At 41.2% G+C, this 26,649-nt stretch overlaps 1 protein-coding gene and 1 long non-coding RNA gene across 10 annotated transcripts in view; one reads left to right on the forward strand and one right to left on the reverse strand.

Annotated features, from left to right (window-relative positions):
* Positions 1–15,304: 15,304 nt before the first annotated feature.
* LOC147377108 (uncharacterized) lies at positions 15,305–25,012 on the reverse strand. Of its 2 annotated transcripts, XR_015161349.1 has the most exons (4): positions 24,697–25,012; positions 24,210–24,404; positions 18,184–18,390; positions 15,305–15,857 (listed from the first exon to the last, which is right to left on the reverse strand). It is a non-coding gene; the product is annotated as an uncharacterized LOC147377108 (long non-coding RNA). The 2 variants fall into 2 exon arrangements; XR_015161350.1 differs by lacking the exons at positions 24,210–24,404; positions 24,697–25,012 and adding an exon at positions 20,997–21,103.
* POU2F1 (POU class 2 homeobox 1) overlaps positions 25,002–26,649 on the forward strand; it is a 204,640-nt gene continuing 202,992 nt past the window's right edge. For 6 of the 8 annotated variants that reach the window (XM_086393908.1, XM_086393912.1, XM_086393909.1 and 3 more), the window contains exon 1: positions 25,313–25,380. Coding sequence is in view for 3 of the 8 variants with exons in the window: in XM_086393913.1 (XP_086250039.1) it covers positions 25,320–25,380 (61 nt within the window). In the remaining 5 variants the exon portion in view is untranslated. Of the gene's footprint in view, positions 25,381–26,649 lie in introns of all 8 variants that reach the window. The other 2 variants (XM_086393904.1, XM_086393905.1) reach the window with 1 other exon arrangement.

A 26,649-nucleotide genomic window follows, 5' to 3' on the forward strand; every position in this document is an offset into this window, starting at 1 on the left:
GGTGTAAATACTGGTTTTGCCATTCAACATCTCTGAGCCTCAGTTTCCTCATCTACGATGTGGGCTCCATCAATCTCCTCTCAAGGTTGTGGAAAATTTAAATGAGTTTAACACGTATGAAATAAAAAGTAAAAACCATGATTCATAAGTTGTACTCTGTAAATGTTAGTTCCTAAGGGTGGAAAACTGGTTTATAATGAGTACTTTGGGACTTTTGACTCACTTTCTATTTTAGCAAAAGTTTTGTAATCTTTAAGAGTCAGAAAACATTTTCAGTCAGAAACATTATTATTTTAGGGCAAGAGATAAACACTTGTACTCCCTTGGATCACCATCTTCCTTTGAAACAAAGGTAAGAGCTGGAATATAAGCCCTCCCTCTTTAAGATTTTCCTCCTTTACCAATGAGATGTTACAATTTCTTTTTTACATAAAACAATTAGAAATGTTCGAGGGAATTATAACTCAATAGCTACTAATGCTTTGTGGATGACATTCAATAAGGGGAAAACGTGATGACTCAAAATAACATACTTCTAACTCTGTGCTAAGATTTGAAGCATGCACAGTGCTTGATGATGTACATGAGAATAATGCAAAGCCCTCTGGGAATGTATATGTGACACTTTTCAGAATGATCTGTGTCAGAGTTCCAAGCACCCCATATAGAAGGCTTCTAATGCTCAAAATCCAGGTAAGTCTCCTATTTCCACCAGAAAGATTAGATTTCTTTTGAAACTGTAACCTTAGCACCTTTCTTTTGCCTCCACCACTATGCCTCTTCCTTCCACCTGACGCTTTTGCCAAGTTCATTGTCAGGACATATTCCCCCTCCTATTTGGAGTGTAAAGACATTTAATTATCCTAGAAGTAAAATCTGAGAGTACAAGGTGTACACAGCAGGTTAAGATTGTTAATATATAACTTAGCTAAAAATCTGTTTATTTAGAGTAGCTTGTTTCACAATTCTTGCTTTTGTGGTAGCCCATTTTGGGAGCAAAACTTAATCTTCTCCAAAAGCAATGGTCTGCTGTAGATCAACACTGATGAAGAGTCTTAAGGTCCAGAAGTATCTGTTCAATTTGTGGGGTTTCCTAAGGATTAAGGGAAAACATTCTTGAGCATTTTGTTGAGTACATTTTTAAAAATGCCTCTAAATGGATATAATCAATCCCTGAATTCTAAGCCTGTGGTAAGCAATCTTTTTGTGGAAGAACCAATGTAAGTGAAAATGAAAGTCACTCTGTAGTGTCTGATTCTGCAACACCATACAGTCCATAGAATTCTGCAGGTCAGAATACTGGAATGGGTAGCCGTTCCCTTCTCCAGGGGAAGAACCATTATAAAAACATAAAAAGTTTACAGCCCCCACTTCTTATTTTTTCTACATGAAAATGTCTTTTTTCCTCTTTCCTCAAAAAAAAATGGTATAAACTCAGAAAAAATTAGGACCGCTTTGTAGTCAATAACTATGAATATCTAGACCCATTAAAGAAGCAGCCAAGTAGGGATCTTTTTCAGTCTTTTTATTAAATTAAATACAAGTGCAAGGCATGCGGCTTTAAGTTAGAAAGAGCTCATCACTTTTCTAAGGGTATATAGTTTTTTCTTTTAATGTTGTCTCTTCTAAATTATTATGGTGGGCCAATAACATGATTGTATACCTGAGAGTCATAGGAGAATCACTTTTAAAATGATTGCAACTGAATTCAATATGAAGACTAGTTTAAAAATATATTTAAATGTGTGTGTATATACATACACACATATACATATATATGCATATACACACTAATGTAAACACATTGATCTATATGTATGTGTTGTGTAAATATGTATATAAGAAGCTTACCTCTGAAAGTTGGGATAATTCTAAAATAATTTTTATACATAGGGAAATAGTCATTTCCAATTAGTCCCTTCTACTTAGACTTATGGAAGCAGGAGTGGTAAAAGAAAAACAGAAACTTTAAATCCTCGCTACTCTTTGTTGCTAAAATGTGAGACACAGAATAGATGGCTTTTGTTTTATCAGAGCTTGTAAGTGTATCTTTGGATGTGCAAAGGTGGGTCAGAGATATGCAGAGGGTACGGAGTGTAGCTATTCAAAATACATGATAAAGAAAGCGAGTAGGCAAAGGGGTTCAGTTCCTCCATGGGGTCCATGAATTGTTTACATTGTGAAGAAGAGAAGAAGAGACAGTAACAGTGGGATAAAAGTGAGATCCAGAGATCAAGTGTCAAGAGAGACCATGAGAACAGAAGGTCCCAGGAATCTGTAATACTATATTGAGGGAAGCAGGACAACAGGCGTTGCAGTTAGCACCCACTGTGAGTTAGGAGCATTAAGGCAATTGCACTTCAATCTCAAGGGAATACATACCCATTTATATGAGTCTCATGAATCAAGTCTGGAGAACATGTACCAAGCTATTCATGGTCATAACAACAACTCATTCCTAGAGATTTTAATTTGTTAGGCTTGGAATGGGGGCCCCAAATGTGTTTATTTAAAAGGCTATTCAGGAAAAGTACCAAGCATTGATGAGAGAAATAAAAGACCTAAATATATATTGGTATATAATATTTTCACTAACTGAAATGTTGAGTTTTATGAAGATGTCTCTCAAAGTTATTGAGAGATCTGATGTAACCTCAGTCAAAATCCTGACACATTTTTTTCAGGAGGTCAATGGTCTGGTGCTTAAATTTATACGAAAATGCAAAGCACCAAGAACAGCCAAGCCAATCTTAATGAAAAAGAAGATAGAGGACCTTTATGCTGTCAAATACCATGATATTAATATTAGTATTAACAATATCACAGAGACATAAATAGAGAAATGGAACACAATAAGGTGTCGAGAAACAAAGCCACACAACTGATTTACGACATGTGACTTACAACAAAGGTATCACCACAAAACAATGGAAAAAGTGGGTTTTTTCCATACATAGTGCTGGGTTGATCGGTATGTATCCATAGGGATTAAAGGAAGGTTGACCTCTGCCTTATACCACACACAAAAAGTCAATTCTAGATTGAAGATTGACTTAAATGTGAAAGATAAAACAATAAACTTTCTGGAAGGTAACATTGGAAAATACAGTTGTGACCTGACAGGATCCCTCCCCGCCTCAAAACAATATGAACCACCCAGCCTAGGGTAACCTAGCATTCTGGCTTGTCTTGGACTTCTCCTGTTTTAGCATTGACATCCCATGTCCTGGCAAACCCCTTAGTTCCAGCCAAACTGGGATGGTTGGTCACTCATAAGGAAAGAAAAAGATTGACAAAGTGGACTATGTCAAAACTTACAACTTCTTCTGTTCATCAAAGATATCACTGAGAGAGTGAAAAGGCAAATACAAGGATGGAAGGAGATATTTACACTACATCTAGCCAACAAAAAGTTCATATATAATGCCCGCCCTACAGATCAATAAGAGAGGTTTCCCAGGTGACTCAGGGGTCAAGAATCCACCTGCCATAAAAACGAGTAGACCACATGAGGATCTCTAACTTTTATCTAGCTTGTGTCCCTTTTTCTATTTCACATTCAGTGCTCTCATTTCATTTAGCTATGTTTTCCAGTATCTCTCTTTTTTGTTGTTCTTTCTCAAGCCTTTCTCAAGCATAGCAGAAAAGCTTGTGTATACCTATATATAAGTAGTATGTGTGACATAATAGACATATTTTAGAAAACTTACAAATTTTTGCCTAGCTAAAACATTTATAACATTTTGAGTCTACTTGTCTGACTTAGAAGAATGCTAGATTTTTAATTTATATCACTCAAAAATTGATGTATTTCCAGGAATTTTGGTATCCAGTATTACTGCTTAAAGCCTAGAAAGTTTATTATCCTAATGATTTTAAAATTTTTGAATGAGGCTTGACTCTGCTAATCCAATTCTGAGAATATAAAGAAATACTATGTTGTAAAAAAAAAAACAACAGGAAATTAACATGTGATACAGTTATTATTAAAGTACCTTATTCAAGATTTCACACTGCGTTTAGTTGCATTGAGTAGCTTCAGCTGCATGCAAAAATTTCTGATAAATTCTCTTTTCATTTTTATTCTATTACAAATATTCTCTAATTTCCCTTGTTAGGTTTCTTAGATACACCCATCATTTAAAAGTGGACATTCAATTTCCAAAACGTAGGCTTTTATAGTATCTTTGATATTAATTTATTATTTAAATGCTTTCTTCTCTGCAGTTACCTTCTGTGCTTTTTTAGTCTTTGTTGAGCCTTTCAATGGCCAAGTGAAAAATCTCTCTTGGTAAATGTCACATTGCACTTGAAAATATGTGGGTTATTTTCAAATATCTTTTGATATGGATTTCTAACTTAATTCCACAGAGATAAGAGAACAGACTCTGTATGATTTCAATACCTTTAGACCATGAAATTTTTACACCTTGTTTTATGTCCCTGGATATGTTCCAGTTTCTCCTAGTTTAGAGTCTATGTGTACTTGAATAGAATTTGTATCCTACTGTTGTGTGAAAATTGTCACATATGGTCAGATTTTACCAAAGCATAAATCTTAATTACGTTAAATTGGTTCATGGTGCTTTTCAGGTCTACTATCTCCTTCTACTTTTCTATATATATCCATTCTATTAATTTTTGAGAGTTTGATATTGAAACTCCACCTAAAAAAATCTTAATTTATCCACTTAAAAAATAATTGTAATATATAGGGGAACTATATGTAACTTCATTCTGTATTTTCCAAGTCTCCTGTAAATGTATTATTATACTTTCATAATTTAAAATGTTTTTAATATTTTTAAAATTAAAGAATCTGCCTGGCAATGCAGGAGATGCAGGGGAAGCGGGTTTGATCCCTGGGTCAAGCAGATCCGCTGGAGGTGGAAATGGCAACCCACGACAGAATTCTTGCCTGGAAAATTCCATGGACAGAGGAGCCTAGCAGGCTGCAGCCCATGTGGTGGCAAAGAGTCAGACACAGCTGAGCAATTGAGCCCACATGCACAGATCAATAAGACAATATAACAGTAAAACGAGCATATCTTGAAAAAGCACTTCTCAGAATAACCAACAAAGAGATTCAAAGTTACTCAAATATTTAAGTCCAGAGTTACATGGTTACGATTAATACATGCTCTACAGGAGATCAAACATGGATCTGTCAGACTATAAGGAGGATCCAGATAGAATCAGGATATTAATATTAATACATGCTTCTCCTTTTACATATTACACATCATGAGGAGTTTCCAAAGAGTTAACAATGGAGTCATTTTATACTAATTCAACTGTATCTCTAATCAGTATAAATAATTATGCAAAAGTTACTTAGAAAACTATCTAGAGTTTATGTCATGATGCAAGTTTTGTTCTTCTCAATTAGTCTGTCTGGCTGTCTTCATCAAGTCCTGATACAAAAGAAGTCAACATGAGGGTTTTTAGAGAAAGATTCCTGCATAGGATGGATTCTCCAAACATAGAGTCAGTATTTCCATGCCCAGTGAGCACATGGGGAGTAAGTTCCCGTCACCAAATCATGTCCAAGTTCTGCATTCCTGAGTTGCATGTACTCCTGAACTAGTTTGGAGTCCTGTTGGGTGGAGATAAAATGTGGACTGCCAGCAATGGTGGGAAAGGTTGGCGCCCAAGGGTGTGCTCTTTTTAAAAATGTAACTATTTTTTTAATAGTGGTTTAAAATATTTCCGTGAAATGATGAATAGTGAAACAGTGAAGAGTGAATTGAGAATCCAATTGGCGAATGAAATATCAATGGGGGAGGAGGTCAGATTTTACCAAAGCACAGCCCTCAGCCTGAGGAGGCTACTATGTGGCTTGAACAAATACAGCAGCTCCCAGAAAAGGGGAAAGCAGGGATGGGAACTGCATTTTTGAATAAGATTTGGCTTCAGGGAAAGTTTTTATGATTTTAAAAAAATACTGTTTCATTTAATGCCCTTTAAAAAAACAGAATTAAAAATTTTCAAACGGAATCCCAAAGCCAGCTTCCACAGTGTGTCTGTCGAACCCATCAGCTGGCAGTCCCAGGAACCTGTGTTCATTACTATGAGTGTTGGGGAGAAGCTTTCGAGGACGTTTAGGGTAGATACTGTGCTAGAGAAGAGAGGGGAAAGTGAATTAAGAATGGTGCCTGTTCCCCAGCCAGGGCTCAAGAGAGAGAAGGAATAATTCAAGCTGAAAGAGCAGTTTTCTTAAGTCATTCAGTAGGACTTGGAGCACAAGCAGGGACGCTTCTGGGCTGGTTGACAGATTTCAAGACAACGGTACAATGCACACTAGCAATCGAGATCACAGGGGGTCCAGAAGCTGTTTGGTGTGCCCAGAGGCTTGGGGCTGTGACAGCCCTGGGCAGCTGCCTGCTCCTCACTAGCAACAATGGCAGGGGGACTCGGCACAGAGAGGAACACGAAAGGCCAACTTCGAATAGCACGTGCTGTCTCACAGTAATGGGAATTGGTGATGTGAATAGGAACTTCGGGGTTATTGTGCATAATTTAACTTCCTTTATGCCCATAGGACAGTAGGGTCTTGAGGCACCTAAAGTTATATATCAACACGGTTTATGTAGTTTTCTTTAAACAAGTGAAAGAGGATTCAATTATAATATATAATAAGATGCTCATTTATTTCACTTGTTAGGGAACATGATATTCCAAGTGAGCCAATTTTTTTCCAAATGATTGACACAGCTCTTTAAGATTTGTAACATTTTAATCTTTCTGATGGAAAGCCTGCCAAAATATACTGTACACTTTGCTACTCTCTGAAGCAGAAACAAGGAATAATTTAACCATTTCTTGGTATCTCTGGGTCATGATGAACATTGATGACATTTTGCACATAGTATTTTAAGGTCTTGGGGCTTCCCAGGTAGCACAGTATAAAGAATTCACCTGACAATGCAGGAGATGTAAGAGACTCAAGTTCAATCCCTGGGTTGAGAAGAACCCCTGGAGTAGGAAATGGCAACCCACTCCAGTATTCTTGCCTGGAAAATTCCATGGGCAGAGGAAGCTGGCGGGCCCAGCCCATAGGGTCTCAAAGAGCTGGACAAAACTGAGCACACACACACAGGAGAAGGTCCTGAGCTATGCAGGGCCATACTTCCCTAAAATACACCGCACCTGGACTGCCATGTTTTCTGAACTCTTGTATCCACTTTTGGTAGTCTTTTTCTCGTCCACTGTTATTAGGCTGTCAACAGACACTTGCTGCTTTTCTCAGGGAGACAGTTTCTAAGAATCTTCTTTACCCCCATCATTTTAATTTGATATTTAGTCTGCTTTGGATCTAGAAGTTACATGACTCTTCTAAAAACTAAAAAAGCATAAAAAATTGGGTTCTCATTTCTGACAGAGGGTCAGAAAGGTTTGCCTATGAATGAAGTGCAAGTCTTTAAGAAATTAATTTATTTGAGGCATTTTAGATGAACCTTGGGTCTTGGCTGTATTCCTCCAAATTGAAGTTACTGGATGAAGGACTTCAGAGAACTGGGTTTTAGTGAACATGTAATTGACATCCTGAGGAGAGGGGAAGAGTTGATTTTAGACCTCCATCTCACCCTGATCAACATTACCCTATTTATTTTATGGAAACTGTAGTTAATATTCTGAATTAATTAGATTGTACAATCAGTTTCAAAAGCATAATGCAGTAGTGTATAAAATATAATAATGCATAAAACTTGTTATGGAAATTTAAAATTTTAAGACCTAGATGAAATTCAAACATGAATTTTGCATGAAGAAATGAAACAAAACAATTTTGCTTGAGTAATTTGCTTTATTACAAGCGAGAACATTCACAGCTTCATTTAAATACTATACCATTCATCATATGCACAGCTTCCTAGTAAACTAATTTTAGATTGACTCAGACTCAATAAATATCAAAAGGCTATATCATTGTCCCACCTCTGCTTATTTTCCTTTTGAGGATCAAAAGGCTTCGTAAAAACAGATTTCCTAAAATAAGCATTATCATATACAGAGAAGACTGGAAATCATAAATGATGTGAGCAACTTCCCTTGATTATGACAGGACGTCTACATATGTAATCTTTGTGGTGAATAAACATCTTCAATTCCTAGTACTATATCATCCAATTCCAGGAAAACATTATCATAATATGAAATAGATTAGAAAGTAAATAGCAATCAGAACTATCTGGCAAAGAGAAACACTAGGTTTTCTCTCCTGAGCTGGGGCAGCCTGGCTTAGTGAGAAAAGCAGATATAAGGTGGTCCTGGGTTCAACTCTAAGTGCCTGCGTCACTCTGAGCAAGTTACTAAACCTTTCTGAACCTCAACTCCTTTTTTTCCTTTGGTTGTCATGGGAATTTCTATGTATGTACATATGTATGTTTTCTGTGAGTGTTCATATTTATACATATACTTTTCCCAAATGAGTAAACCTTGGTTCCTCTGAACATGTAATGAAAATATTGCTTCGTTCTCAAGGGTGGCATCCTATTTAAATGAGACAATGTATTTTTAGCACTTTTCTCCATCCCACGAGCCCTCTATTTATTTAGAAACTGTAGGCCTATACCGATAGGGTGCTGGTCCTTACCTGCAGCCCCAGGCCCCTTCTTGTGTGTCTTTATAGGGCCCTTCCAACTCCCAGCCGGGAAGCCAGTGGTTGTTCAAGAGTCCCCCTTTCCCTCCTACCACTGGCTTCTACACGTGTCTGAGTTGTCAGATGCATCTACTCTGAGATCCCCTGATTTATGTGGATTTCACACTGTATACTAACCCACACTGGTGAATGCCCAATAACCTAAAGTTCTCTTGAGGAAAGGAATTGTACTTTTATCTCTGGCAGGATATCCACGGATCTGAAGTGAAACAAAAGAGAAGCACAATAGCTCAATAAATCCCAGCTTGTTCTCTCCCTATTCCTGGCTATGACCAAGATGCTGACTTGTGTGGCTCGCATGCTGCTGGCTCTTATCTTGTCAACTCATGTAGGACTAGTCCCCTTGAGTGGTGGGACCTGGTGGGTGTGTTCCATGATCTTCCCACCACCTGCAACAACAGGGACCATGGAGAGAGTACTGCAACCCTTATTTTCCAGAGGAGACCCTAAAGTAAAAGGCATTCCTTTTACTGCCATGAGGTTAAACAGTGAGTGAGAATGAGAATGGGATTGATCTCAGATCTGGCTGATGCCAGAAGTCACCTAAGGATTACATTCTATTCCCTTCTCAAATACATCTGATCAGTTACCGGAGGGAGCCCCCATCTTATGCCCTTTTGTCTATAAGCTTCCCTCTCTAGACACTGCTATTGCATTTGATTGGTGCTGCTGGTCCCGTTTCCAAAGCATTGAGGTCTGTGATTTGCCAAACGGGGCAGAGATCTCTCTTTCTTTTGTGCATTAAACTCTATCAGAGGAGTATTAAATCTCCTTATACCTCAGTGTCCGATAAAAAGTTTCATGAGATGGCCTTTACAGACAGGGTTGAAACTCATTAGGTTAGGCATAGCTGGCATCTATTCTGATGGGCTGGTTGCCTGTTCTGTTCCATCCATGCTTGCACCATACCAAGTGTTTAATATTTTGACTATCACTTCTACTTCCAGAGCTATTGAAAGTGAAAGTGTTAGTCACTCAAGTCATGTCTGTCTCTGTGTGACACCATAGACTGCAGCTTGCCAGGTTCCTCTGTACTGGAGTGAATTGCCATTTCCTTCTCCATGGAATCTTCCTGACCTGGGTCTCCTGCATTGCAGGCAGATTCTTTAGCATCTGAGTCACTAGGGAAGCACATTGAGATATAGATCCAGTTTTAAAAAGTGGATAAATTGCTTTAATATAAGCTAAATGTAATTTTAAATAAATTAACACATAATTTTAATTTTATTTAATATTAACAATTTGAAATATTATATATATTAATAGACACATGTTTTTGTTTTTTAATATATACATTTATTTGCATACATATGTGTGTATTTGTTTTGAAGTCTCTTTCTTTGGCTGTTTAATGGTTTTGTAGTTAACACCACACCACCTCCTAAAATTTTGGTCCATAATTAAACGTACTGATGGTGCTTAGAGCCTCCTGCAACACTAGAACAATCCAGGGAGCAATTCTACTTACTTCTGGGCAGCAAGGCTGTGCCTTGGTCTTCCTAGCTGACTAACTTCTCAACTTCCTATAAAGCTGTAGTTCCAGGCAGCAGTCAAGCAGCACTTTTACTCAGCTTCCATCTATAAAGGTGTGTGAGTATAAAATAGAGTATAAAAAGGAGTATAAAATGCCATAGGTAGAAGGTTGTGAGTAACATGAAGTGTTTGTAAATAGCTTGTGTTCAGCAAGAGAGGAAAGGGTGAGTAAACCACAGTTTGTGCACACAATGAAGTACACACAGCCACAAAAATGGGAAGTAAAATCTCCAAATACTGATACGACACAATTTTCTGGATACATACATATATGAAAAAAGCAAGGTACGGAACAGCACACGTGGTATCTGTATTTTGTATAAGAAAGAGAGGGAAATAAGAATTTATGTGGTTGTACGAAGAGATTTAGAAGGATAAGCAACAAATAAACGAAAATGATTTCCTAAAGAGGAGAGGAAGTGGGAAATGGTGTAAACATAAGAACTCCTTGTATTATATCATAAAATGCTTAGTTTTGATTTTTTATTTATGTAAAATCTGTCTACATAAAATGACTTAGATTTATGGAAGATAAAATTGTAACCAAACACCACCAATTACAAACAGTGTGTGTGTGTGGTGGTAGGGGGAGGGCAAAGATACTTCAAGCCATGGACCTAGTTCTAGTTCTTTCTGTTTGTGGTGCTAAAATCCCAGCACCACTGCCTTCCTCCCGGCTTGCAGCCCAACAGGCCCACAGCGGCAGACCCACTTATGTGCTATTCCTCATTCAGGGAAAGAGTAACTGCTTTGGGGCCCATTCCTTTTTGGTTCTCTTTCCTTTTGTTTGAATCCTTATTGTTGAAAACTCCTTTAAAACCTTTATTTTCCTTCCTTAGAAACTCTAGCATACTCAGGATAATTAAATATTTCTTGGATGATTAAACATTAGAAAGAAGTTTCTAAACCTTTGTTTTCTATACACAGTATCATATTTCGTTGATTTAATATGTCATTGCTTGTAAAATGCACTATAATTTAATATACCATTAAGAAGTGCTGCCAATTAAAATATGACACATTTTCTTATATACTTTGTAAGATGCATCTTGATTTAAAAGATCTCAAAATGTGAAAAACAATGTGCATCTTGGAGTAGATAAGATATAGAGTTATAGATGTAGACTTGGGTGTTGAAAAACTGAATTAAATGTGTACTCCCAAAGGCGTTCCAAGAAACTAAAGGAAATATTTGCCCAGAGTAATGCCGAGTGCATGGTAGGTACTTGATGAATGCTTGTGAGAGAATAAAGTCTTCTTAGCTGCATTGGATGGCCACTAAAATATAAGAGGAAGTATGTAAAAATTGTTTTTTTTTAATTGCTAAGCATAGACTATATCTAGGCTTGTGCTATAGCATAAAGCATAAAAAGAGAACAAAAAATAATGAGGACAATATAGTCCAGCCCTTGAATATTTTATACTCTGATGAAAGAAAGAAATATAACAAACAAAGTTTGACGTTAGAGCGAGGTCAGGACTGGAGGGATCCAGCAAGGAAAACCAAGATGTGTTTAGAGAGATAAGAGGAAACAATGGAAAGCAAATTTGTTATTGAAGCTAGATTTAGACGGATGGCTTTAAGAAGGAAGGAACCATCACTGTTACCCAACTGCTGAGAGATGAACAAGATGAAAACTGGAAGTGTTACCAAATTTGGCAGCTGGGAGGTCATCAGTAACTTCTAATAAAGTAATTTCAGGAAAATGATTGGAGCAGATATCAGACTATAATAAGTAGAGGAGTAAATGCAAGAGTTTATTTAGAAATAGCTTATGAGGAAGGATAGGAAGAGACAGGGAAAAAATAGAAAGGGCAGAAATGGAATCAATGAATGCAGGAGGGGAAATAGAGAGAGAAACATGGAAACAAAGCAAGGGCATGGATGTCTAGATGCAGTAGAAGGCACCCTTGGGGAGGCAGAGGGCAGCCGAGGCACAGAGCAGATCTGATGTCCTAGAGACGGTATGGAATCAGGCAGTCTTTCATTCAACTCCTAGTTCCTTACTGTATGAACCTGGGCAAGTTACTTCACCTTGGCCCTTCAGATACCAAGAAAAAATCCTCAGAAAGGAAACAGACATGCCAAAAACACTCTTAACAGTAAATATGGTACATTCCTTGGTTGTTTTCCTCCTTATAATTTTAATGTAGGCTGATGAAACAAATCCAAGCATAATTCTAGGAAAGAATCTTACAAGGGAACAAAATGACTGTTTTTAAGTGCATTGCTCTCTGACAGTTTGGCTTTTAAGAATACCTAGAGATGGAATTAGAAGTGGATTTCATTCTGAATGCCAAGACTGATGAAATACCAATGACTGCCTGAGGCACAGGTTGGAAAAAACAGTCAAGGCTTGGCTTAAGAAGGGATTAAAGAAGGTGTCTAGGGGCTTGGAACAGACAGTACAAGAGTTCAGTTCAGTTCAGTCACTCAGTCGTGTCCGACTCTTTGCGACCCCATGGACTGCAGCATGCCAAGCCTCCCTGTCTGTTACCAAGTCCCGGAGTTTACTCAAACTCATGCCCATTGAGTCAATGATGTCATCCAACCATCTCATCCTTGGTCATCCCCTTCTCCTCCTGCCTTCAATCTTTCCCAGCATGAGGGTCTTTTCCAATGAGTCAATTCTTCACATCAGGTGGTCAAAGTACTGGAGTTTCAGCTTCAACATCAGTCCTTCCAATGAATATTCAGGACTGATTTCCTTTAGGATGGACTGGTTGGATCTCCTTGCAGTCCAAGGGACTCTCAAGAGTCTTCTCTAACACCACAGTTCAAAGGCATCAATTCTTAGGTGCTCAGCTTTCTTTATAGTCCAACTCTCACATCCATACATGACTACTGGAAAAACCATAGCTTTGACTAGATGGACCTTTGTTGGCAAAGTTTCATGTCTCTGCCTTTCAAAAAGCTGTCTAGGTTGGTCATAACTTTTCTTCCAAGGAGCAAGTGTCTTTTAATTTCATGGCTGCAGTCACCATTTGCAGTGATTTTGGAGCCCAAGAAAATAAAGTCTGTCACTGTCTCCATTGTTTCCCCATCTATTTGCCATGAAGTGATGAGACCAGATGCCATGATCTTAGTTTTCCGAATGTTGAGTTTTAAGCCAACTTTTTCACTCTCCTCTTTCATTTTCACCAAGAGGCTCTTTAGTTCTTTGCTTTCTGCCATAAGTGTGGTGTCATCTGCATATCTGAGGTTATTGATATTTCTCCCAGCAATCTTGATTCTAGCTTGTGTTTCATCCAGTCCAGCATTGCACATGATGTACTCTGTATATAAGTTAAATAAGCAGGGTGACAATATACAGCCTTGACATACTCCTTTTCCTATTTGGAACCAGTCTGTTGTTCCATGTCCATTTCTAACTGCTGTTTCTTACCCTGCATACAGATTTCTCAGGAGTCAGGTCACGTGGTCTGGTATTCTCATCTCTTGAAGAATTTTCCAGTTTGTTGTGATCCACACAGTCAAAGGCTTTGGCGTACTCAATAAAGCAGAAGTAGATTTTTTTTGGTGCTTTTTCAATGATCCAGTGGATGTTGGCAATTTGATCTCTGGTTCCTCTGCCTTTTCTAAATCCAGCTTGAACATCTGGAAGTTCACGGTTCATGTACTGTTGAAGTCTGGCTTGGAGAATTTTTTAAATTTAAATTTATTTAAATTAGAGGCTAATTACTTTACAATATTGTATTGGTTTTGCCATACATCAACATGAATCTGCCATGGGTGACATGTGTTCCCAATCCTGAGCCCCACTCCCACCTCCCTCCCCATACCATCCCTCATAAGAAACGAATTGCCAGTCCAGGTTTGATGCAGGATACAGGATGCTTGGGGCTGGCTTGGAGAATTTTAAGCATTACTTTGCTAGGGTGTGAGATGAGTGCAATTGTGCGGTAGTTTGAGCATTCTTTGGCATTGCCTTTCTTTGAGATTGGAATGAAAACTGACCTTTTCCAGTCCTGTGGCCACTGCTGAGTTTTCCAATTTTGCTAGCATATTGAGTGCTGCACTTTCACGGCATCATCTCTCAGGATTTAAAATAGCTCAACTGGAATTCCATCACGTTCTCTAGCTTTATTCGTAGTGATGCTTCCTAAGGCTCACTTGACTTCCCATTCCAAGATGTCTGGCTCTAGGTGAGTGATCACACCATCATGATTATCTGGGTCATAAAGATCTTTTTTGTATAGTTCTTCTGTGTATTCTTGCCACCTCTTCTTAATATCAGTATAAAATATTATAATATTATATCAATATAAGAGTAGTGACACAAATTTGCTGACCCTGAACCAGAGGGGACCATGGGCTATATATCTATCAGTTCTCCATCAATGATATTGAGCTTTCTGATAAGCATTGACTTTTAAAGATTTCAGTATACATTCTGTAAGAAGTACACATACTCTACATTGTACATTAAAGGTAGAAACATAAATTGCAGCAGATAGCTACAGTAAGTAGGTTTGACATCCCTTTATGAAAGTTAAGATATGTGATCAGGATACAGTTACTAGTTTAATAGAGGCCATCTCCACCTGCTCATAGAGGAGGATCATGGAAATATCTGAGGCAAAATCAAAATCTTCCTTGGGAAAAATTCTGGGCACACTGTAAGACATGGAGAAAAAGGAGATCAAGGTCCCAATGCTACTTATACAAAGGTCATGATCATTTTGTCATGAAAACTTTTTAAAGTCACTGGTGCTAATCTTGCTCCACTCCAAAGAAGTACTCATAGTATATGTACCTTTAAGCAATGACACATCTTGGCTGAATCTTCCAGGATAGTAAATTTCATATATATGAATTTCATATATATATATATGTAAATTTCATATATATATATATATGTATTTGTATGTATTTGTACACATATGGGGGCTTCCCAGGTGGTGCTAGTGATATAGAATCCACCTACCAATGTAGGAGATGTGGGTTCAATCCCTGGGTTGGGAAGATCCCCTGGAGGAGGGCATGGCAACCCTCTCCAGTGTTCTTGCCTAGAGAATCCCATAGACAGGGGAGCCTGGTGGGCTACAGTCCATAGGGTTGCAAAGATTTGGACACAACTGAAAAAATTTAGCACACACATACATGTATATGAATTATATATAATGTTTTAAAATAGTGATACCATGTTTTCAAATAAATTTTATCTTGATTTCCAATATAGGTAAAGTAAAATCATTTCAGCTAAAGAGGAGGTGGAGGGGTTGAGCTTTCTGGAGCTCACCCTTTCTTAAGGCCAGGCCTAAGATCTTCAAGAAACATGGCTTGAAAGCCCTGCTATAAGAGTAACTAGTTATGAAATACACCTTAGGTCACTAGAGAAATTAATTTGCTAATTATAATGATAATCTTTATGAATAGCTAAAATGTTGGAGATGTTTATAAAAATACAATTGTTTTTAATTTATTCAACTAAGGTAATTACAATAATTAAAATACATTTCCCAGAATCTGGATTCCTCAGTCTTTAAAAAAACTATGTAGCAGCATGGAGAGTTAACTTCAGTACAAGGAATTCTGTGTCCGGACCAGTCCCAGTCCCAGGCTTCCCTTCAGCTGATTGGTTTGCTATTTCTAACATGTTCTCTCTTGAGAATGATACGCCATGGTCCAGGAAAGCTGCAGGAATTTCAGTCTTCACATCTACATTCCAGGCAGCAGGAAGGGAAGAAGGAAGAACAGAGTAACTCTTCTTTTAGAAGCTTCCTAGAAAGCCAACCCAGTTCAGTTCAGTTGCTCAGTTGTGTTCGACTCTTTGTGACCCCATGAATCGCAGCACGCCAGGCCTCCTTGTCCATCACCAACTCCCTTAGTTCACTCAAACTCACGTCCATCAAGTCGGTGATGCATCCAGCCATCTCATCCTCTGTCATCCCCTTCTCCTCCTGCCCTCAATCCCTCCCAGCATCAGAGGCTTTTCCAATGAAAAGTAACTCTTCTTTTAGAGCTTCTTAGAAAGCCAACCCAACAATTCCTTAAAACCCAAAAGCCAAAATTTAATTTAATCATGTGGCCACACCTAGTTACAAAGGCTTGTGTCTTACCCTTTAGTAGGATAGATTTATACATTCACATCCACACATTACTGCTGTCAGCTAAAGAACATCCAGTAACAGTAACTTCTAGGCCAATTCACCATACCTTTGTACTACTTCTTTACCTTATATGTATATGGTGTGTGAATATATATATACACACACATATTCACCTCCTTCCACCATTACCTCCAGGCAACTACTAATCAGTTTTATTTCAAGGATGTCATGCAAACAGAATCATACTGCATGATTTGAGATTTTCTGCTTTCACTTAGTGTAATGCCTCTGAGATTCACTGAAGTTGTTGCATTTGTCAATAATTCATTTTTTAAACTGAAAAATAGTATTCCACATTATGAATGTACTCCAGTTTGTTTTTTTCCATTCACTTGTTTAAGAGCCTTTGAATTATTTCTAGATTTGGCAAATATAACAGAGCTGCTATTTGTATGTATGTTTTTGAGTGAACATAAATTTGCATCCATGTCTGTATTTTAATTATGAGATTACATACAAGGATGTTATGTGTTAATATGTTCTCTTACCACATGAACTTTAGGCACCCCCAGGATTTTTCCTGATCCAAAGCAAGCATCACAGTGTTACGAGAGTACAATCCCTGACCTGTGTTTGAATCTCAGCTCTACTGTTTAATAGTGGGGTGACACGGGGCAAGTTACTTACTACCTCTATGCCTCAATGTCCCCCACCCTGGAAAATGGAAGCAGCTGTCATAACCTTCACATTGGTTCCTTGACCTGGGGAGTCAGGCTATTACATGGGAAAGGCCAAGTGGAAGCCACTAGACCTACTTCTATCCAGGAAAGTAGTAAACCAAAAGGAAAGCTGCATTACTGGAGGGATTGTAGAGATTAGTTCCACCATCAAGGACCTGAAAGATGTAGGGGTGGTTATTCCTACCACATCCCCATTTAACTCTCCTATCTGGCCTATACAGAAGACAGATGGATCTTGGAAAATGACAGAGGATTACGATAAGCTTAACTGGGTGGTGACCTCACTGACAGCTGCTGTACCAGATGTGATTTCAATGCTTGAGCAAATTAACACATCCTCTGGTATATAGCTATTAATCTAGCAAATGCTTTTTCCTCTATCCCTGTTAATAAGACCCACAAGAAGCAGTTTGTTTGAAGCAAATACACCTTCACTATCCCACCTCAGAAGTATGTCAATTCACCAGCTGGGAATCACAGTTGAGTTTGCAGGATCTTGCTCTCTTTTCTCTTTCAGAAGCTATTACACTAGTTCATTACATTGATGACATCATGCTGATTGGACCTAGTAAGCAAGAAGTAGGAACTACTTCATACTTAAACTTGTAAGGCATTTACGTGTCAAAGTGTGATAAATAAGTCTGACACAAATTCAGGGGCTTTCTACCTCAGTGAAATTTCTAGGGACTCAGTGGTGTGGTGCATATTAAGATATCCCTTCTAAGGTGAAGGATAAATCGTTGCATCTGGCTCCTCCTACAACTAAAAAAAAGAGGCACAGTGCCTAGTGGGCTTTGGATTTTGGAGGAAACAGCCCACATTTGGGTTATTTCAACCTACTTACCAAGTGACTCAAAAAGCCATTAGTTTTGAATGAGACCCAGCATACGGGAAAGCTGCGCAGCAAGACCAGACAGCTGTGTGAGCTACTCCACCACACAGGCCTCAGGGTCCGGCAGATCCAGAGATGCTCGACATGTCAGTCACAGGTGGGGATGCACTGGGCTCCGACTGAACCACAGCTCAAACCCTCAGGATTTTAGAGCAAAGCCCTGACATCTTCTATAGATTACTACTCTCCTTTTGGGAAATAGCTCTTGGCCTGCCACTGGACCTCAATAGAGACTGGATGCTTACCGATGGGCCACCAAATTACCACGAGACTTGAACTACCCATCACGAACTGGAAATTACCTGATTTATGAGGAGGTGCACAGCACTTCAAAAGAACTCCTTGAGTCTTCTAATTGTCACAGACAGAAATCTTGGGAACAAGTATGGAAATGGATATTAGGATAATGATGGAAAGAATACGAAGTTGAATCAGGCCTTTGTACTTGGACTGGAACATGACATTGCTTCTTGGGCCTTCAAACTGCAGATCTGGAGACTTTTCAGCCTCTGTAATTATATAAACTCATTCTTTATAAAACATATCTTTCATATACATAAATTTATATATATGTATCTCCGATTGGTTTTGTTTCTTTGCAGAACACTAATACAAGCAAGTTACATAATATCTATATGACTCAATTTCCCCATCCTGGAAAACTGGGATAATCAGAGTTCTATCTTCCAGAGTTTTAAGGATTTTAAAACGTTGATACACAAAGTTTGCTGGGGTCAAAGCAGTATCTTACACATTTTCATATCCTTAACACCTAGTAAAGTTTATGGCAGAATGAAGATTTCAAAACTATTTGTCAAATAGATGATTTATCAATTTTTAAAATAATCCTAACATATATAACTGTATCATTTATTATTTTTTACTCAACAAATATTTATGACTATCTACTATGTTCAGTTATTGTACTAGGCCCTAGACTCAGATCATGAACTCCTTATTGCCAAATTCAGACTTAAAGAAAGTACGGAAAACCACTAGACCATTCAGGTATGACCTAAACAAAATCCCTTATGATTATACAGTGAAAGTAACAAATAGATTCAAGGGATTAGACCTGATAGACGGAGTCCCTGAAGAACTATGGACAGAGGTTCCTGACATTGTACAGGAGGCAGTGATAAAGACCATCCCCAAGAAAAAGAAATGAAAAAAGGCAAAATGGTTGTTTGAGGAGGCTTTACAAATAGCTGAGAAAAGAAGAGATGCTAAAGGCAAAGAAGAAAAGGAAAGATATACCCATTTGAATGCACAGTTTCTTTTTTATTATTATTATTTTTTACTTTACAATATTGTATTGGTTTTGCCATACATCAACATGCATCCGCCTTGGGTGTATACGTGTTCCCCACCCTAAACCCCCCTCTCACCTCCCTCCCCATACCATCCCTCTGGGTCATCCCAGTGCACCAGCCCCAAGCTTCCTGTATCCTGCATCAAACCTGGACTGGCAATTCGTTTCTTATATGATATTACACATGTTTTAATGCCATTCTCCCACATCATCCCCCCCTCCCTCTCCCACAGAGTCCAAGAGACTGTTCTATACATCAGTGTCTCTTTTGCTGTCTCACATATAGGGTTGTTGTTACCATCTTTCTAAATTCCATATATATGCGTTAGTATACTGTACTGGTGTTTTTCTTTCTGGCTTACTTCACTCTGTATAATAGGCTCCAGTTTCATCCACCTCATTAGAACTGATTCAAATGTATTCTTTTTAATGGCTGAGTAATAGTCCATTGTGTATATGTACCACAGCTTTCTTATCCATGTGTCTGCAGATGGGCATGTAGGTTTCTTCCATGTCCTGGCTATTATAAACAGTGCTGCGATGAACATTGGGGTACACGTGTCTCTTTCAATTCTGGTTTCCTTGGTATGTATGCCCAGCAGTGGGATTCCTGGGTTGTATGGCAGTTCTATTTCCAGTTTTTTAAGAAATCTCCACACTGTTCTCCATAGTGGCTGTACTAGTTTGCATTCCCACCAACAGTGTAAGAGGGTTCCCTTTTCTCCACACCCTCTCCAGCATTTATTGCTTGTAGACTTTTGGATAGCAGCCATTCTGACTGGTGGGAAATGGTACCTCATTGTGGTTTTGATTTGCATTTCTCTGATAATGAGTGATCTTGAACATCTTTTCATGTGTTTGTTAGCCATCTGTATGTCTTCTTTGGAGAAATGTCTATTTAGTTCTTTGGCCCATTTTTTGATTGGGTCGTTTATTTTTCTAGAATTGAGCTGCAGGAGTTGCTTGTATATTTTTGAGATTAGTTGTTTGTCAGTTGCTTCATTTGCCATTATTTTCTCCCATTCTGAAGACTGTCTTTTCACCTTGCTTATATTTTCTTTTGTTGTGCAGAAGCTTTTAATTTTAATTAGATCCCGTTTATTTATTTTTGCCTTTATTTCCAGTATTCTGGGAGGTGGGTCATAGAGGATCCTGCTGTGATGTATGTCAGAGAGTGTTTTGCCTATGTTCTCCTCTAAGAGTTTTATAGTTTCTGGTCTTATGTTTAGATCTTTAATCCATTTTGAGTTTATTTTTGTGTATGGTGTTAGAAAGTGTTCTAGTTTCATTCTTTTGCAAGTGGTTGACCAGTTTTCCCAGCACCACTTGTTAAAGAGATTGTCTTTTCTCCATTGTATATTCTTGCCTCCTTTGTCAAAGATAAGGTGTCCATAGGTGCGTGGGTTTATCTGTGGGCTTTCTATTTTGTTCCATTGATCTATATTTCTGTCTTTGTGCCAGTACCATACTGTCTTGATGACTGTGGCTTTGTAGTAGAGCCTGAGTTCAGTCAGGTTGTGAATGCACAGTTTCAAAGAATAGCACGGAGAGATAAGAAAGCCTTCCTCAGTAATCAATACAAAGAAATAGAGGAAAATAATAGAACAGGAAAGACTAGAGATCTCTAAGAAAATTAGAGATACCAAGGGAACGTTTCATGCAAAGATAGGCACAATTAAGGACAGAAATGGTATGGACCTAACAGAAGCAGAAGATGCTAAGAAGAGGTGGCAAGAATACACAGGAAAACTATACAAAAAAGATCTTCATGACCCAGATAACCATGATGGTGTGATTACTCACCTAGAGCCAGACATCCTGGAATGTGAAGTCAAGTGGGCCTTAGGAAGCATCACTACAAACAAAGCCAGTGGAGGTGATGGAATTCATGTTGACCTATTTCAAATCCTGAAAGATGATGCCGTGAAAGTGTGGCACTCAATATGCTAGCAAATTTGGAAAACTCTGCAGTGGCCACAGGACTGGAAAAGGTCAGTTTTCATTCCAATCCCAAAGCAAGGCAATGCCAAAGAATGTTCAAACTACCACACAATTGCACTCATCCCACATGCTAGCAAGGAGAAGGCAATGGCAACCCACTCCAGTACTCTTGCTTGGAAAATCCCATGGTCAGAGGAGCCTGATGGGCTGCAGTCCATGGGGTCGAGAAGAGTCAGGCACGATTGAGCAATTTCAATTTCACTTTCATGCATTGGAGAAGGAAATGGCAACCCACTCCAGTATTCTTGCCTGGAGAATCCCAGGGACAGAGGAGCCTAGTGGGCTGCCGTCTATGGGGTCGCACAGAGTCGGACACGACTGAATCGACTTAGCAGCAGCAACAGCACACGCTAGCAAAGTAATGCTTAAAATTCTCCAAGCCAGACTTCATCAGTACATGAACCGTGAACTTCCAGATGTTCAAGCTGGATTTAGAAAAGGCAGAGGAATCAGAGATCAAATTGCCAACATCCAGCGGATCATCAAAAAAGCACAAGAGTTCCAAAAAAACATCTACTTCTGCTTTATTAAGTATGCCAAAGCCTTTGACTGTGTAGATCTCAACAAACTGGAAAATTCTTCAAGAGATGGGAATACCAGACTACCTGACTTGACTCCTGAGAAATCTGTATACAGGATAAGAAGCAACAGTTAGAACTGGACATGGAACAAATCGGGACTAGTTCCAAATCGGGAAAGGAGTACATCAAGGCTGTATACTGTCACCCTGCTTATTTAACTTATATGCAGAGTACATCATGCACAATGCCAGGCTGGATGAAGCACAAGCTGGAATCAAGATTGCTGGGAGAAATATCAATAACCTCAGATATGCAGATGACACCACCCTTATGGCAGAAAGTGAAGAAAAACTAAAGAGCCTCTTGATGAAAGTGAAAGAGGAGAATGAAAAAAGTTGGTTTAAAACTCAACATTCAGGAAACTAAGATCATGGCATCATGGCAAATAGATGGGGAAATAATGCAAACAGTGACAGCCTTTGGTTTTTTTTGGCTCCAATATCACTGAAGATGGTGACTGTAGCCATGAAATTAAGACACTTGCTCCTTGGAAGAAAAGTTATGACCAACCTAGACAGCATCTTAAAAAGCAGAGATATTACTTTGCCAACAAAAAAGTCTGTCTCGTGAAAGCTATGGTTTTTCCAGTAGTCATGTATGGATGTGAGAGTTGGATTATAAAGAAAGCTGAGTGCCTAAGAATTGATGCTTTTGAACTGCAGTGTTGGAGAAGACTCTTGAGAATCCCTTGGACTTCAAGGAGATGCAACCAGTCCATCCTAAAGGAAATCAGTCCTGAATATTCAATGGAAGGACTGACACTGAAGCTGAAACTCCAGTACTTTGGCCACCTGATGTGAAGAACTGACTTACTGGAAAAGACCCTGATTTGGGGAAAGATTGAGGGCCAGAAGAGAAGGGGACAACCGAGGATGAGATGGCTGGATGGCATCACCGACTCAATGAACATGAGTTTGAGTAAGCTCCAGGAATTGGTGATGAACAGGGAAGCCTGGCATGCTGCAGTCTATGGGGTTGCAAAGAGTCGGACATGACTGAGTGACTGAACTGAACTGGGCACACATTTGCAAACATAAATATTACCATCAAGAGGAAGATGAATCATTAATACACAGTATTTTAAGCTTTCTTTTCCTCACAGAGTATTTTTCTTTACATAAAAGTTCATTCCATAAAAATTTCCTTTTATATAAATAAAATAATAATGAATAGCAGATGCACTGGCTTCAGTTCCTTCCTGAAAGTCATATTAATTTACTTTTTAAAACAAAGAGCAAAACAAAGATTAAATAGAAGATAAGAATTTAAATAAGGGTATTTGATTTCTTTTTCTTAGTGGAGATGACTTCAAATTTGTTGCCCTTAAAGCAGAGTCATGTACTTAACTTTGTCCCTTGTGGCTCAGCTGATAAACAATCCACTTGCAACGTGGGAGACCTGGGTTCGATCCCTGGTTTGGGAAGATCCCCTGAAGTGAAAGGCTACCCACTCCAGTATCCTGGCCCAGAGAATTCCACGGACTGTACAGTCTACCGGGTCTCAAAGAGTCTGACTGATGAGCAACTTTCAGTTTCACATAGATTGAAGATTCTGAGACTTTCTATTAATAGCAATGCTGGTGAATATGCTATATTTACAGATTAATTGTAACATGATTGAATTTTGCATTTCCTTAACTGTGTGTTGGTTGGCCATTGTCTGAAATAATTAGATTACAGGGCAGCCCGATTATTTGGCTTAAACAGTCATGCGTACACCCTAGGCATTAATTGCCATGAATAAATCAATACCACCTGGAATTCATTGGCTGACATTGACAATAGCTTTAACTGTACTTGCACAGTGTAAGAAATTCAATGAGCAGGCTAAGAACAATGATTAAAACTTTAGGTATTAAACAATGGCTGGCTATCTCCTAGAGATCAGTTTTTTTCCTCAGTGAAGAAATCGTGCCTGCGTGCTCAGTCGTGTCCTACTCTTTGCGACTCCCTGGACTGCAGCCCAACTGGCTCCTCTGTCCATCGGGTTATCCCGGCAGGAATGGCAGGAACACCCGAGCGGGTTGCCATTTCCTCCTCACGGGTATCTTCACCACCCAGAGATGGAGCCCCAGTCTCCTTCAGTTCCTGCACTGGCCAGCGGATTCTTCACCTGAGCCATTCTGGGAAGACCAGAATTTGTAATCCTACTCAATATAAATCTTACACTCATTTTTTTCTTCTCAAGACTACATAAAACTGATTTTTTTAAAAAACTTTTCTTTGGTAACCATGAAATATAGTAGACTTCTCTTAAGAAAAAAAAACAAAAAACAAAAAACTGGAAAAACCGTAGAGCTTAAAAATTCGTAAAATAATTAGACCTGAGTCTTGTTCAGGAAAATCTATTACACTTACTAAAGAAATCTTAGAATATTGTGACTAGTTACAAGCAAAGATATCTACATCGGAAAAAGCCTACTCTTCATATTTACCTTGAGAAGCAACAAAATAAAATTCTTGATGAAGCTACCGCTGATTTCGACATTTTTTTTTATTTACTAGGTCGTGGGTTTTCAGTTTATGTTAGGTTTCAAAAGATGTTCCTAACCAAAAGGAAGAGAAGAATGCCTATCTGTAGACCAGAGGTCGGCTATTTGTTTCCATCCGGTGAGCGGCGATCGAGGCACCTGAAAGGGCAGGGGCGGGAATTAGCGACTTAATAATTAACTCCCAGCTAACGTGGAAGCCAGCGGGGTGTTGGAAACAAGTAGAGAAGATCTGGGGCTAACTAAAAGAATCACAGGACCCTCCGCTTCGCATTGGCCCGGGTCAGGACTCTAGCATTCGCAAGGTTGAGGGCGGGGACTAATTCGGATTCAAACTTAAAGCGGGAGGCCCGCGCCAGGCTCAGCAGGTGCCTCCAGCCCGGTTCCCCGAGGCTGGTTTCCGTCCCTACCTGCCCGCAGGGCCGGAAATTACCTAGCAGGGGAGCGGCCCGTCCTTTGTTGTCGGTGTTTAAACAGCGCGGAAAGCCTTAAAAAGTGCGCACCGAAGAGGGCGCGGGCCAGTCCGCTCACCGACACTTCACGCATCTCCACCCTTTCGGCCACCGTGTCCCCTGTCCTTCTTGTAGCATGCCACTGGGGGAAGCCAGAGTAAAATCGGGAGGAGAGTAAAGCGGGAAGAGAAGGGAGGATATTAAGATGCCACAATCGCGCTCCGTACAACACTTTACACTTCACATATCAGGACGGAGCCAAGGGGAAATGGCGCAAGCGCAGACCGCCTTTTAGGCGCTTGGGGAAATTCGCGCATGTGCAGAGCCCAGACGAGAAGAAATGAAGCGAAGGAGTGACTCGCAGGTTGAGGGCGCTTTAGCTACTGAGGAGCCACAGCTGCCAGGGGGCGCGTGCGCAGAGAGCCCGGTGGAGGTGGGCCTCTTCCAGGGGGACAGCCTCGCGCGCCCCCTGGCGCGCGCCCGAGGAGAGGCGGGAGCTGGAGGGGGCGGAGAGCAGGGAGGAGGTCTGGAGGGCGGGCGGGGGGAGGGGAGCCGGAGCGAGGGAGGGTTTATCGACCGGGCGATTTTGGTTAAAATATTCAAAATGGCGGACGGAGGAGCAGCGAGTCAAGATGAGAGTTCAGCCGCGGCGGCAGCAGCAGCAGGTAATCATTACAGCATTTTACATATTCATATTCATACTCAACCCCGGCTCCCGCTGCCCCCCCCCCGCGACTTAGCATAATTTATTAGTACTCAGGATTATTATAATTAACGGCGGGGAGATGGGGGGCCAGGGAGCACGGAGCCCCCGCCGGGCGCCGAGCGGAGGGGGAAAGAGGCTCGGAGCGCCCAGGCGGAGGGGGAAGACGAGGGGCAAAGGGGGCTGCTATCCGCCGCTCTCCTCCTGCCCCTAGCCCACCCCGCCGCGGGCTCGCCCGCCCGCCCGCCGGCACCGGCCCTCCTCCTCCGCCGGCCGCCGGCCGCCCGCCGCCTCCGCCTCCTCGCCGCCGAGCCCCAACCCGAGCGGGTCCGCGGCGGGGCCGCGGGGCCGGGGCAGAGGGAGAGGACAATAAAGACGTTTTACATATTCATAGCTGCTGGGCCGGCGGGGCGCGGCGGGGCGCGGGCGGGCGACCCGGGCCGGGCCGGGCGGGCGCGGGGTGGGGGGGCGTGGAGGGCGAGATGGAGGTGGCGGCGAGCACAATGCCGGGGAGGCGGCGGGGCCGGAGTGGACCCCGGCGGCCGGACCGCCGCACGTGTCCTGCCCCCGGCGCGGGCCGGGGCGCCCCCTCCCCCGCGCTGCTGGCCGCGGGGGGCGGCCCGGGTGCGCCCGCGGACAGCGCCCGGCCCGCGCCCGCGCCCCGCCGCCGCACCAGGGTCCGAGCGGGGCCAAGCCCGCGGGTCACGGCCCCGGGCGCCCCGGCCGCGCCCCGCTCATCCCCCGAACGGTGGCCTGACCGGAGGCGGGCCTGCGCTGTAGATGGGTAGGGGTGAGCGGTCCTGGGCGCTGCGAGGGGGCCTCCGGGCGGAGGGACTAGGGAGTCCGCGCCGGCACGCGCTTCGCCCCCTTGGGGGCGGACTGGGTTGAAAGCGGCCCTCGGGGAAAGTTCCCCTCCAAGGAGCAGGTCCTCTGAGGCCGTCCCATGTGCTCCGGGCCACCGGTCAGGGGTCCCAGCGAGTCCTGGGGAAGCCCCTTGTTCCCCGGCGGCCGTGGATTCTCGGGAGAGTTGAGCCGAATGAAGGTGCCTGGCGCGGTCTGAGCTCCGGGTCCCCTGCCCCACCCTGTCTGCCCCCCGCCTCTGCGCTTGACCCAGACCCGCGGGGCCGGGGGCCCTCGGGGGCCTCGCTCCCCCTCAGGCCCCAGCGGCGCCCGGAGGCCTCCCGGGAACTCGGACGTGAAGCGCTGCCCTCCTGCCCGGCCCCAGAACCGG

The sequence above is a fragment of the Bos grunniens genome, chromosome 3 (genome assembly GCF_055505025.1).
Source record: "Bos grunniens cultivar Pamir isolate PY7600 chromosome 3, Bosgru_T2T1.0, whole genome shotgun sequence".
NCBI lineage: Eukaryota > Metazoa > Chordata > Mammalia > Artiodactyla > Bovidae > Bos > Bos grunniens.